This window comes from Ostrea edulis, chromosome 2 (genome assembly GCF_947568905.1).
Source record: "Ostrea edulis chromosome 2, xbOstEdul1.1, whole genome shotgun sequence".
Taxonomy (NCBI): Eukaryota; Metazoa; Mollusca; class Bivalvia; order Ostreida; family Ostreidae; genus Ostrea; species Ostrea edulis.
In genome coordinates, this window is record NC_079165.1 from 105,447,920 (window position 1) to 105,461,485 (window position 13,566).

General features: G+C 35.2%; 1 protein-coding gene across 7 annotated transcripts in view; it reads left to right on the top strand.

The window, feature by feature from the left end:
• The window catches only part of LOC125667320 (LIM and calponin homology domains-containing protein 1-like), a 59,494-nt gene that overhangs the window by 39,517 nt on the left and 6,411 nt on the right, over positions 1-13,566 (top strand). For 4 of the 7 annotated variants that reach the window (XM_048900816.2, XM_048900815.2, XM_056155905.1 and 1 more), the window contains 11 exons: positions 1,226-1,255; positions 1,899-2,038; positions 2,205-2,382; positions 3,373-3,843; positions 5,203-5,326; positions 7,583-7,744; positions 8,922-8,945; positions 9,521-9,928; positions 10,929-11,155; positions 11,360-11,483; positions 11,878-12,128. In XM_048900816.2, the coding sequence (XP_048756773.2) occupies positions 1,226-1,255; positions 1,899-2,038; positions 2,205-2,382; positions 3,373-3,843; positions 5,203-5,326; positions 7,583-7,744; positions 8,922-8,945; positions 9,521-9,928; positions 10,929-11,155; positions 11,360-11,483; positions 11,878-12,128 (2,139 nt within the window). The remainder of the gene's footprint in view (positions 1-1,225; positions 1,256-1,898; positions 2,039-2,204; positions 2,383-3,372; positions 3,844-5,202; positions 5,327-7,582; positions 7,745-8,921; positions 8,946-9,520; positions 9,929-10,928; positions 11,156-11,359; positions 11,484-11,877; positions 12,129-13,566) is intronic. The other 3 variants (XM_048900817.2, XM_048900818.2, XM_056155904.1) reach the window with 3 other exon arrangements.

Consider the following 13,566-nt stretch of genomic DNA (forward strand, 5'->3'; position numbering starts at 1 on the left):
CTACTTTTTTTTTAAGAAATCGCGATCAGCACCAATACAATATGGAGAGTCCGAAGTGATGTTAATTTTTTTCCAATTTCTTGAGAGCTTCAGGGCAGAGTTCTAGTTGTCTTAATTAGGCCCCTTGCCTTTCAGGTTATATATGCATGGGCCCACCAATTTCATATATTACAAGTATATTCTGCACCATACAAAATTTCCTAAGATTTATTAATAAATCTGAATTCAGACAATGGAGAAAACAAAAACCTCAGTACATTGTTCATATTTTGTGTATTTATAAGTTCAGCACGAGTATATTGCTATTGACAAAATGCTTATAACACCAGTCTTTAGTACACATATATCCTAAACTTAATATAGTTCCAATACAGCCAATTCAGAATTTGTTTATTTAGTTTATTGATATATGTAATGAAAATTTTATAAAGTAAACAATAATTACACAGGTGTTTACATATGCTACTGATCTGCAGTCTATATCATGTAAAAATATCCATTTTAATAGAAGAAAAGAAAAAGAAATTGATAATATGTGATGCCAGCATGTTGTATGTTTCTGTTTATGTCCACATTGTAAGACTTTATATTTGTTGCCAGCGTGGAATATTTATACATATACATGTTAATTGGGTATGGTTGTGATTTTATTGAATGGATGTTGTGTAATTGTTAGCGAGAATGATGATTGAGGTGATGTGTGCCTGTATAGAATCTAACCCAGATCTAACAGAAACTCCAATAGTCTCCAAGATTGCAAATTTGTGTAAAGTAATAGTTCAATTAAAAGAATATGTTATATTAATTCAATTTAATTCAGTGATGAATGTAGAGGATCGATGTATCTTTTAAACATTTTAAAATTTATCTAGACATTTTTAAATTGGAACTGGGGCAGTGGAAATGGGACACTGGCCCCATATTTAGAGAATTGAGAGCCCTTTGTAAAGCATATATAATATCAATTGATTTTTAAAGTTTTCAGAAAATGTAAAAGCAATCAGCATGATCACTCATTCTTTGTCAAATTCAAATATGTATGTATGGAAGTATGTATGTGAGGTCCAGTTGAAAAATCAGCCTTGCAGGTGCTTGTATTTATATGAAGAATGTAGCAGCATGGGTTGTGATTTGAGTGAGATGTCATGAGCTTCTAGATGTAGTTTGCTTCCCAGTGTTTAGATGATAAACTCTATCTAACCTGACCTTGACCTTCACTTTCCAGACTTCAGATGACCTTGGGGACTGGCAGTCAGTGAGTTTTCCCACTTCATTCCTTCATACTAACCTATGACCTTGTATCAAATTTATGATACTGTTATATTATACACCTTGAATATTTAGCTTAGTTCAGGACAACAACCCATTGTCTCATTTTACTTTTCATTTTGAATGGATTCATAAACTACATACATGTACTATTTTACTAATAGCATGTTTCTACAATGTTCTATTTTTAATGAAATTTATAACAGAATACAGTGGGAAATTCATGGGTATTCCAGTTTAATCATTCCTGGTTTTAGTCTTTGGTTTAGATTATGATTGTTTTAGATAGAAATTTTCATTAACTAACTTCATTTCTCGAATGTCGTGGGTACGTAAAGGAAAAATGAGGATTCATTACCAATAACCAGGATTATACGCTTCAGTTTTCAGGGAAATCAAATATTCCTTTATAGCCAAGCCAAAATGCATGTAGTATATTGTAATACAATGTTTAATCATAGATCAGCTTTTAGACATCAGTATCACTTCATCTGTTTATTTCTTTACGAGTTTATATTGCTGTGTTGTAAATGAAAGCTTAGGTAATTCGGACTCCTTTTCTTGATCCTCTCTGGTCAGTAAGATGATGATGTGGGGGCTGAGATTTATTAACATATTGTATCCCACAGAATCTGAACATTTGGAAACACCGTCGACGGCGCGCGTCTGCTGCAACCTATCAGCGAATCGAGGAAACTGACAGCATGACTCAAGAAGAGGAAGAGAAGAAATCTAAGCCCAAGACTTACAATGAAATGATGTCCGAAAGGTGAGGGCACTTAACATCTCGGAATGAGATTTTTAGCTGTATTTGGTGACACTGTATGAAAGGCTTGTAAATGAAAAGTTAATTTTAAAAGATTTTTTAGTACAAATGGGAATTATTTTGAGTGTAAAAAAAGTATCAACAAAGGTTTCTGTTTTCCTGTCTGCAGGAAAAAGAGGATGAGTACAGGTATGCTGAATTTTTACCCGATGGATGATGATGACGACGACTTGTTCAGTAAAAAGTCGGAGCCTTTACAGGAGACTATACAGAAAACAGAACAGGTCCGGCAAGAAACAGCGCCCTCTGTCAGGCTGCAACAGCGTCTCTCCTTGAAAAATAGAACGGTATGTGCTGGTATGAATCATACACCCCAAGTTTTGAAAAGTAACTGTGTACTATACTTGATTTGAATCTACAGTAGTTTAAAGGGGGCATATTTTAAAGAAATTTCAAGTAAAATCTTTCAGCAACATCGGATCCTAATAATTTAGAATGCAATATTTTGTACAATTTTGGAGAACTTTAGAATAGTGATTTAAGACAATAGTGATTCCTTTTTAAGCACTATATTAACGTTGAACTGAGACTTTGTAAACAAGTCTATCTGTCTGTTATCTCCTTGAAGAGATATCACATATGATACCAGTCTAGTCTGATGTCATGTGGGTTAAAGGTAAATTCAGTCTTGCAGCCATTGCTGTTACATAGCCATTTAAGTAGCTGATAATTACATGTATATGTATCTGTAGACCTAACCAGGGATACTGTACTCTTCTATCTTTGTTGAATCATTTCTGTATTATATGGTATGAATAACACAAAATTTATTTTCAAGTGTTCCCATCCGTTTTAAGATCACAAGACACAATTATTTTTTATTGAAAATTTGCAAATGGGTTCATCACAAGAATATCAGCTTTCCGATAGGGTTTGTGAATGCTACTTTTTTTTTCTTAAAAATGAATAACTTTGAAAAGTAGCATGTATAATGGTCTAGATTTGGTGAATTATATGGTAAAACATCTTATTTTGATGCAATTGGATGTAAATTTGTTCATACCCCATGCACAAAGATATGAGTGAATCAGTGAATGGTGAATTTTTAAGGTAGATAAATTAATAATAAACTTGAAAACTTGGGTAAAAAATTGTAGGAAATTTGAAATAACACTATAACTGCCACTATAGGGTCATCATAATTTTGATATCTTCGACTAGTGAACATATTCCTCTAAATCACTCTCCTAGAGGGATTATACAAGTAACAGGTTTTGGATATTTATAAACATTTAATCATAGACAATTTATTTACTTAGTGTGCATTGCGTTTTCAGAATTCTTTTGGAAGTGAAAAATCAAGTTATGAAGAAAAGAATATAGCAGACTGGGCCAAAGATGATGATGATCAGAATAACACAAATAATGCGCAGGATGAAAACTCTGTGGAAGAAAAAACTGGTGCTCCGAGAACCACTCACGATGACAAATTCAATCGAGGGAAAGTGTCAGAAAGTAAAAAATCTCTTAGTGGTGATTCCTCATGGAGAACTCAGGCTAAGCAGGACTCTTCCACTGCCAATAGAAGTGAGAACAGCACATCGTCAGTAAACAAAATTAGCAACATATTAAAAAGTTTTGAGAAAAAAGAACAAGTGGATTATGAAAAACCAAAGAAAAAATTTGAATTCAGTGTGGGAGCGGGACGGACTCGTTCCAAGTGGCAGGAAATGGAGAAAAAAGAAACCCATGATTCCCCACCTGTGAGACTCGCAGATCGTCCAAGGGCAAAATCTCACCCAGCAAAGGTAAACAAAACTACGAAGAGTTATTTTAATTTCAGCTGGACAAACTATCACACTAAATTTTAATTAGGTTAATGCCACAAATCTGATAGTACAAATAATACCCTTTGAAGGTTTCAAGAGAATTTAGTGAATGTAAATGTATTGAAATGCGCGAGATCTTTCTGAAGCCTCAAAAGGAGTGTTGCAGTCACAAAATGCCACAAACAACTTCTTGTTTTTATTTATTTATTACAAATTGTCAACCACACTGGGGGATTGGGGTGGTAACCTTTGACCTGTACTGTCCAGATCTACCACTAGGTATAAATATGAATCCAGAAACTGTCATGGCTGGTCATGTCATCATGTATTAAATTATCAGATCATGCAATTGCCTTATTTTATAAATATTACCATTCTCTATCACAAGAAAGGAGGCCTGTTTAGTTGATCATTGTTAACACCTAATTATCAAATGCTCTTTGTTTGACATTGTTAGAATGGAATGTATTGATTTGTCTATTTAACATAAAGACAATAAATAATGGTTAATGGATTGCAAAAATGAATAGGCTGTTAATAAAACATTATATATAGTCAGCTCAGGCATCAATAGTTGTGGGAAATGCATTAAGTATGCAATATGCATATTAAACATTTTTTTTTTGGTGGTGTAATTGTTTTAATTGAGGAATGATGTAATGTTGTATTATACAGAACGTAAGCATGATTGAACATTTGAAGTATGAGTTACGATTTTTTTGTGTGAAATTTCTCTATTGATTGTAAGTAAATCAGTGTACATCAGAGAGAAGGTAGGGCCAACACAATATAAACAACTCGCAGATGTTCACTTAGTACACTTCTGATCAAATATCCATGCTTCAGGGTTAATTTGCTTTGAGGAATCTATATCATTGAGTTGAGAAAAAAACAAACATTTTGTATATAAGAAACTCAGCAATGATTGTAACATTTGTACAGATATTATTATCATTATTATTATTGTTACTAATTAAGATAGATCATACATGCACTTTATGTTTTCACAGCTGAGGATATGTTGTCAGTAAATAAAGGTGTTTAGAAATCACAATTAGCTGAAATTTGAACCCTGAAGTTTCTATCTTTATTCTGATTTTAAGTTAAAACTTTTAAACTATGGACTGTTAGAAAGTTGCATTACTGCTACACATTCCTGTTGATCAAAACTATCCCAAGAATCTGTAATATTATCATAAGAAATTAATGTAGTTGCAGGACGCTCTAGAACTCTATCTAGTACACAAACAAAGTTTTGTGTCTCCCAGAACATGAATCGAGGCACATGCAGTGAGTATAATCTTCTCTTTTTGTCACCAAGCACTTGTTGTTTTTCAGGATTTCACAGAGAAGAATATAAAGATTAACCTTCAGAGCCCCCACAACAGCAAAGGTTTTGGATTTAGTATCGCTGGAGGTGTGGAAAAGAAACAGCCCATAACAGTGTATAAAGTCACCATAGGTTAGTAGTAAACACCCCCCCCCCCCCTTTACACACACTCACTACCATGCAAACTAACCCCGTATATTACCTACCACAAGCCTAGACTGAACCCTAGAGGCCTTACAAACAAGTACCTTCTACTTTAAATATAAATTTCATTATGCCGAGTATTGTTGACTGTTTGTACAGAAACGTTGCCTCCAGAGAAGCAAAGCAAGGCTAAAGATAACTTTTATAAAAAAAAACAAAAAAAACCCACTTGCTACAAAAATATTTTTGTTTCTACGGTGAAAGGCAGAATTTGTTTACCTTTTAGAAAGCAGTATTTTTTGTAGTTGTGTGTATACAGCTGCCAACAGTTACATTTGACAGTGTATTCAAGTAGCAAAAGGTACAACTGCTCGGAAAGAAAACACTATGAAGCTCTTCTTGTTTTCTGTTTCAGGTCAATTTGTAGACATGTAAATATTGAATAGAAAAATAAATGTGGACATTGAGATCTTGATAAAACACCTGTAACAGCTCAAGATTTGTTAAGTGGTATCGTCAATACATACATGTATTTCATTGCCTTCTGATGGATTCTAGGAAAGGATACATCTTATACGCCAGAGAGATGTATATTAATGTCGTACTTTCTGCTTGGTTGATATACTTCTCTTTAAGGTCAATATATTTCTGTATTGACAGTTAGCAATATTTGTATTGAAGTGCCAGGCATTAATGCTATCTGTTAGGTACTTATATGCCAGACAAGCAGCAAAAAAAAAAAAAAAAAACCATACCAAAAAAAAACCACTTTGAAAAAAGGTGTAGTCTATTTTGTTGTAAAGAGAGAGAGGAGAGAGAAGGGGGAGGGGGGGACAACTATTGTTTCCATAAGATCACCCAAGACAATGATGTATGCAACTAAACTTTTGATTGACATTGGTCAATCACATGTCTATCTGTCTGGAAGAAAGCTTTCTCATGTTTGATGTCAGAGTCCCCATTCACAAACTTGAAAAAGTCAATGCCCTAATAAAGTATTTCTAGAATTTATAGGTAGCCTCTATAGCTTCTGATTAGTTAAGAGGAAAATCATTTAATCAGAATATCTGCATGGCTAATCAGAAAACTCAGCTCAAATATTCCTTAAAGAAGATTCATTACTAGCTGCCACCATATGGATTTGGATCAGTTGAGACAAAACTGGACTTCTGCAGACCAATTACTTTGTCAAATAAACAACTTCAATAGAATATCTTCTAGTGGTCCTAGAATAATTTGAATTTCAAGATGGCTACATTGGCATCTGATTGGTTGAAAAAGACTAAACAGTGAGCTTTGCACATTGGATGTAGATTAAGATGTTAAATGTTTTACTCGGGTGAAGGATATGAGCCTCTTGTGTTGTTTGATCTGACTTCGTCAAACAGTATTTTAGTAATTGATTTTTTAAACAGATTTATCAGATAAACTTGACGAAATGTCTATCTCTTGACACTAATTTATGGATTAAGAGTAATGTTGTCCATTTGCTTTGGAAGAATTCACAAGCCCAATAAGCCCAAAATCAACAAAGCCTTCCTCTGTCACAGAATTCAAATCAGATCTTGGGGATTGAAGTATTATTGAACCAAACTTCTGGATAGAAGTTAGAAAAGTAGAACATTAGTTTTATTAAATTCAATTTGTTTAAATAGATAAGTTTACAATTGATAAATTTGAAAATGTTTAGAATGAATGTACTTAGAGATTTTGTTTATGATAACATCTTAATGTCAAACATGAAATTTTGTGGAAGGTTTCAAAAAGTAGGATGTAAATTTCAAAGCTATGTAGAGCCAAAATAATGATGAATTTTCAAGAGTAGGTGAAAACATTTGTGAAGTGAATAAAAGGATTAAAAGAAAGTATACACTGTATGTGTTTTTATTCTAACATATTCAAAATTTGGCTCTGTGAGAGCTGGTGGGCTATTTTGTTTAATGAAGATTTAGCACACCCTTTGCGAATGACAATAATTTATAAATAGTTAGAGATTTTCATATTCCTGAATTTGCACTCTTGCTTCATTAAAGGTACTGATATAATATATGCATCATTCTGAAATGAATCCACGTGCTGTAATTTTACATACATTGAATCAAGTTTTGTTATAGAAAACAAATTTTGGTATTTTTACTCATTAATCAAACCGATTGACAGTACTAATGATGAACAAATCTAAATTTTGGCAGTTTGAAAATACAGTCCATAACATGCAGTAAAGTGTTAGGTTCTGTGTTGCAGGGAGTGCGGCTGATGTTTGTGATTTACAGATGAAGGACATTATCTTAGCTGTGAACAGAAGGGACACCTCAACCATGACAAACCCACAGGTCCAGCACATCATCGACAACAGCGTCAGACATGGACATCTAGAACTCCGAATCAAGAGAGAGGCAGGAGAAGGTATGTGTCAACTACTGAAATCATAGACAACACATCAAACAGGGGCATAGCTCCAAATCAAGAGACTGAAATCATAGACAACGCATCAATAGGGACATAGCTCCAAATCAAGAGATTGAGATCATAGACAACGTGCCCAACAAAGGCATGTAGAGCTCCGAATCAAGAAAGAGATTGAAATCATAGACAACGCATCAAACAGGGGCATAGCTCCGAATCAAGAGACTGAAGTCATAGACAATGTGCCTAACAAAGGCATGTAGAGCTCCAAATCGAGAGAGAGATTGAAATCATAACGCGTCAAACAGGGGCGTGTAGATCTCCAAATCAAGAGAGAGAGATTAAAATCATAGGCAACGCGTCAAACAGGGGCATGTAGAACTCCGAATCAAGAGATTAAAATTATAGACAATGCATCAAACAGGGGCGTGTAGATCTCCAAATCAAGAGAGAGATTGAAATCATAGGCGATGCGTCAGACAGGGGCGTGTAGATCTCCAAATCAAGAGAGAGATTGAAATCATAGGCGATGCGTCAGACAGGGGCGTGTAGATCTTCGAATCAAGAGAGAGATTGAAATCATAGGCAATGCGTCAGACAGGGGCGTGTAGATCTTCGAATCAAGAGAGAGATTGAAATCATAGGCGATGCATAAAATGGGGGCGTGTAGATCTCCGAATTAAGAGAGAGGTAGAAGAAGGTTTGTATAAACTACTGAGAGCATAGACAACGCGTCAAACAGGGGCATGCAAAGTTCTTAATATGAAGAAGTTTTACTAATCGGCCACATTTAGTTATACCAGAAGGCATGTGTCTTAAATTATTACTGCTGTCATCTAGAAAATTAGTGTATAATAGTGTAGATCAGCCACATTTAGTTACACCAGAAGGATTTCCTAAGTCATTATTGCTTTAAGTGAATGCATAGTCTTACTGTCAGATCAGATTCATAATGATCAATGTAACTTTCATATTTACAGTTTGGTATTTCAATGTTCATTGCTTTCTACATTTCCGTGACTATTTCTTGTCATGATTTTTAAGATAGTTTAATTTAATATATCCTACAATTTTTTAGAATGTAGAAATTTACTTATGATTTTCCAAATTAGTTTTCAGTCAGAATTACATGTATTGAGAATTTTAAATTAACATTTTAACTTGCTGTAACAAATAGAGTATGGTTGGCCTGACATAGATGGTAATTGAATTTTATGTTGATCTTTATTATGTAGAAGTGTGATTCTGTTTGGAGATTTGCTATAAATATGCTTGGGTTCTATGAGTGGATGTTTCAGTCTTATTAAGCTACAAACCACTTTTTCTCCTTTAGCACCTGTGATTGATGCAAAAAAGCATTCCAAATCTGCTTAGATATTTTTCAGTTTGGTTTTATATTATGCACAAATCTTTTTCTGCTTTGTTACACTATGTGGAAATATTTGTAGGGATAATTGGGTATCATTATAATGGGTAAGAAGTTATTTTTATGGGTATTAAGTGTACATTGCATGATATTTTAGTAGTGGGAGAGCATATTAAAATCCAAATTTCTGTGTCATAATGCTTTAAAGGAGACATATAACGTAAATTTAATATGGAGATTATTTTCTGTGAACTCATAAAGTGACACCAGATGGGTAGATGATTCATAACAAAGAATGTTTCAAATATTGCAAATATCCTAAATGTGGATTGAAATTTTTCGTAAGTTTTAAGGTGTCACCATAATTTCAGAGATCCTTTGTGATGGGGAATACCCATGTTTAATTCCAGATGACGACATCGATGATGAAGCGTTTGAGGAAAAGCCAGCCAGTCCACAGAATCACTCTCCAATATGGAAGTCCCCAGCCCTGGCTCCTAACTCTCACAGTCCCAAAACCAGCACCTCACCATCTACCAGCCCTGGCTACCATTACAAACACACAGAAAGATCAACACCAGGTCATCAAAGACACAGCCCAAAGTCCACTCTGGACCATCACAAACACACTGATAACCAAGATCATCACAAACACACTGATAACCAAGATCATAACAGACACAATGATAGGTGGACATCTGAATACACCAGAAAGGAGGAGAAAGCGGATTCAAATCCCAGCTATTACCAAAGGCACCGGGATACAGCACCCACGGTAACCAGCAAGAAAACCGAAAAAGTTCCACCTCCAGTCCCAGGTAATATACATCTCAATTCTTTGAAAAACTGTATTGCACAATATTTGGAAGGGACCATATTTTGTTGTAAAGGGATTTTCAGGTGAAATACGAGTACGCAGAAACTTCTTTTTTTTTTTTTATTAGCTAATAATTACTGAATATCAGGTCATTTTGTTGTACTGTTTCTGGTGGGTGAGGAAATTTCACCCAAAGTAAAAGAACCAAGGTTTCTATTTATAAAAACGATTCATTTAATTGTTAAATGAATCAGCACTAAAAAATAAAATGTAAGATTTCAAACTACTTTTTTTAAAAGAATAATGTGATAAGTATTTCTGATGCCATAATACCCTGATATACAGTATTTGTCCATTCTTCTTCTATCATGAAACCCAAAAAAAAAAATTTGAAATGGATATCACACATTAAGTGTTTATGTAGAAACTGAAAAAAATTTCATAATTTGGATTGAGGGTTTAGTTTTACTAAGTAAATATTTAGAAAAAATAAGGAAAGATATATGTTAAATTTCACTTAAAAATTACATTTCATATTTAAGTAATTTCAACATTGACCCCTATGTATTTGTTGTTGTGATTTTTACATTTTATTTTTTAGATTTTGAATTTCATAATATGACAATATAAGATACCTAAATTTTTAAGGAGTTATTCACTTTAGATGATTCAGTTGTAAAGATGGTCACTAATATTTTATAGAGAAAATTGTATTATTCATACTCTGCTTTGAATATAATTAGTCGGTAAATCATTTTTGTGCTTTGCATGGTCACACTAATTAATACAGTGGTAAATTTTAAAAAGGTGGAAGTTGAATTGATGTGCAGAAATGCCAAATTTCATGCCGTATATGTCACATCATTTACGCATTGAACCCTCAATGTCTTTATGATTTTGTTATTCTTCTTAGATGCAGATATATAAAAAAAATATACTTAACAAAAAAAGTCCATTTACATTTCTGTCATTTTCATGCAACGTTAATCGATTATTTGAAGAAAAGAGAACCCCAGCACTCAAGGAGGATGTAAAATTAGAGGTGGCAGTCTCCGCCACCAAATGGGAGCCACCCCAGCAGGAGCCCAGGAAACCAGTGTCCAACACCACAGCAGATGAGGAACCTATGTGGATAATGGATAAACTTAAAGCGGAGCACAGATCTGTCAAACACTCCCCAGTCCTCGACACCAGACGACCAGAAACAAACAACAATGATGTGAAACAGGTAAAGATTAGCATAGGCTGTGTAATAGCAGGCAAAAAAGGATATATTTATCAATTTGTGAAGTTTCCTGTTTATATTAATACTGGCCTCAAGTATTGCAGTTTTGTTCATGAGTAAGCTTAGTGGAATTCTGCATTGTGATTGTAATTTTTTTCATCACTTACAAACTGTCGTATTTGTAATGCCATTGCCATCTTTCTCAAGGAATCAGAAAGCGAAAGTGAAAGTGAAGAAGAGGAGGAAGAAGAAGAGTTGCGTGAGGAAGAATCCCCGCAGATAGAGACTGCAGTGATCGAGAGACCTACCATTACAGTCAGGAAAAATAAAGGTTATTGATCAAACAGAACAGCATTAATTGTCATGGCATGTATTCCATGCTCAAGTGTAATAATATATGTAATTAGAAGAAATGAAACTTTTTCAGAAAACTAGAGATGAAAAACATTTGGTAATCACTCAGACTAACCAGAAAACTTATGTTCAGATTAAAGTTTGTTAAAATCAGTAGCATCAAGAATTGGTGTATATATAGCATATTTTAAATTTGGTAAATTCTGAGCCGATGCTTTGGTGTAACCCTGCTTTAGCACTATTATCCCAGACAAGGATTTTAGCACTTCCATAAGTCAGTGCTCTTGCCTCAGCACAAATCTAAATGCTATTAGTATACATACAGTAAATACACGGAAAACAAGGAAATGAAAAAATTAATTACATTTTAGAAATTAAGGTGATTGAGCCAGAGCCCCCGGTGGTACTGCAGTCTTCCATCCTTCAGGAGCCCCCACCTCCACCCCCACCCTCTGAGGCACCCCCTCCTCTAAAGCCCAGTAACCTGGGTGAAGAAATATTCAAACCCCCGGACATCCTCAGACGCTGGCAGAAGTCCTCAAGGTCAGGGCGGTCATCCTCTTCCAACTCGCTAGACAGTGATGCCGACAAACGTTTGAGTTCTTCATCTCTACAGGCTGAGGCAAGTAATATTAGAATGAAAAGCCTATCATTTCATAATCTGTGCAGTAAATTTGATAGTACTGATGTCAGTGAGAATAAAAAGCCACCCATTCTAACAAAACCCAATTCTAGTTCACTAATGAAGGAAGTGAGGTCATTCAATCCTAGCAGTCTTAAAGCTGCTGGAACTTCATTGGGTGTTAAGGTTAGAGCTAACAGTGAATCTGTGGAGCCAACAAGTGATAAATATGTCATGAAAAAGCATGTTCCCTTCAGAAGTATGTCTGATAGTGATGCAATACCAAACCATCTACAACCCACAAGGTGCAGGTCCCCAGTCACTGAAGGAGACAATTTAAAAAGTAAACCTGCTATCAGTCAGGAATGTGACTGGAATGCAACCGGAGAAACACAGGTTCAGACAAAGTATAGTGTTGTGAAAAACATGGAAAACAGAGGCACAATGTCTGACAAATATGTGAAGGCATCTTTAACTTTGTCAAGGAATAGTTCACACAACATCAAAGAACCATCCAGAAACAAGTGGAATTCATCATTTGCCAATACTCACTTTACATCCAGCACTGGAGAGAAAACAAATCTCTCCAGGCAGAAGTCTAGCAGTGCAACAAACTTGGCCCAGCATTTCCAGTCAGGAAGTGGTCAACTCAGAAGATTCATTTCACAGGAAGATGGAATAGATCAACCGGGAAGGTTGATCAAAACCAGAGATGCTCACCTGGAATCAAAGAAGCCAGAGGCAGCCAAACCTGAGAGCGTCAACCTCAAGGACATTCGAACCAATTTAAAAACTACACAGAAAGATGTTGGTGGAAATACTAAAAGTCCGAGAATAATGGTGAACAAGTATGGCATTCTGAGTGGAAATAATGGAAACACTCTGGACTCGTTTCGGACAAAACGAATCGTCTCTGATAAGACTGAGATCAGAATGCCCAGAAGAGGAACCCCTGTCCTGAAGAAATGGCAGTCTGAGGCCTCTTTTCAGCTTGTGGATACAGATAATGAAGAAGATTGGGAACCAAAGAGTAGTAACAGTATAACCTCCATTTTCCCTTGGCAGACTGAACTTGGGAGGATGGCAAGCTTTAAGGCCACAAAGAATTTTAAGAATACAGTTTTTGATCAGATAAGTAGAGTCAGTCGTGATTTAAGCTCGGATGAAGCAGACAGTAGCGTTTCCAGCTCTGTAGATGATCGGTCAGCTAGTAAAACCGGCAGCAGTGGAGACTCCATCAGATTTGGAAGTCATCCACAATTAAAGGCAGAGGAGATGGTGAATCCTCGTTTGAGATCAAACTATTTGTCGGTTTCTGAATTTGGAGATTCACACTTAGTCCATGACCAGGTGGATTTTGATGCAAAGTTGAGGAGCATAACAGAACAACTTGAGACTGTGAGACAACAAATCTTGGAGAAGAAGTTTGAAAATGTAG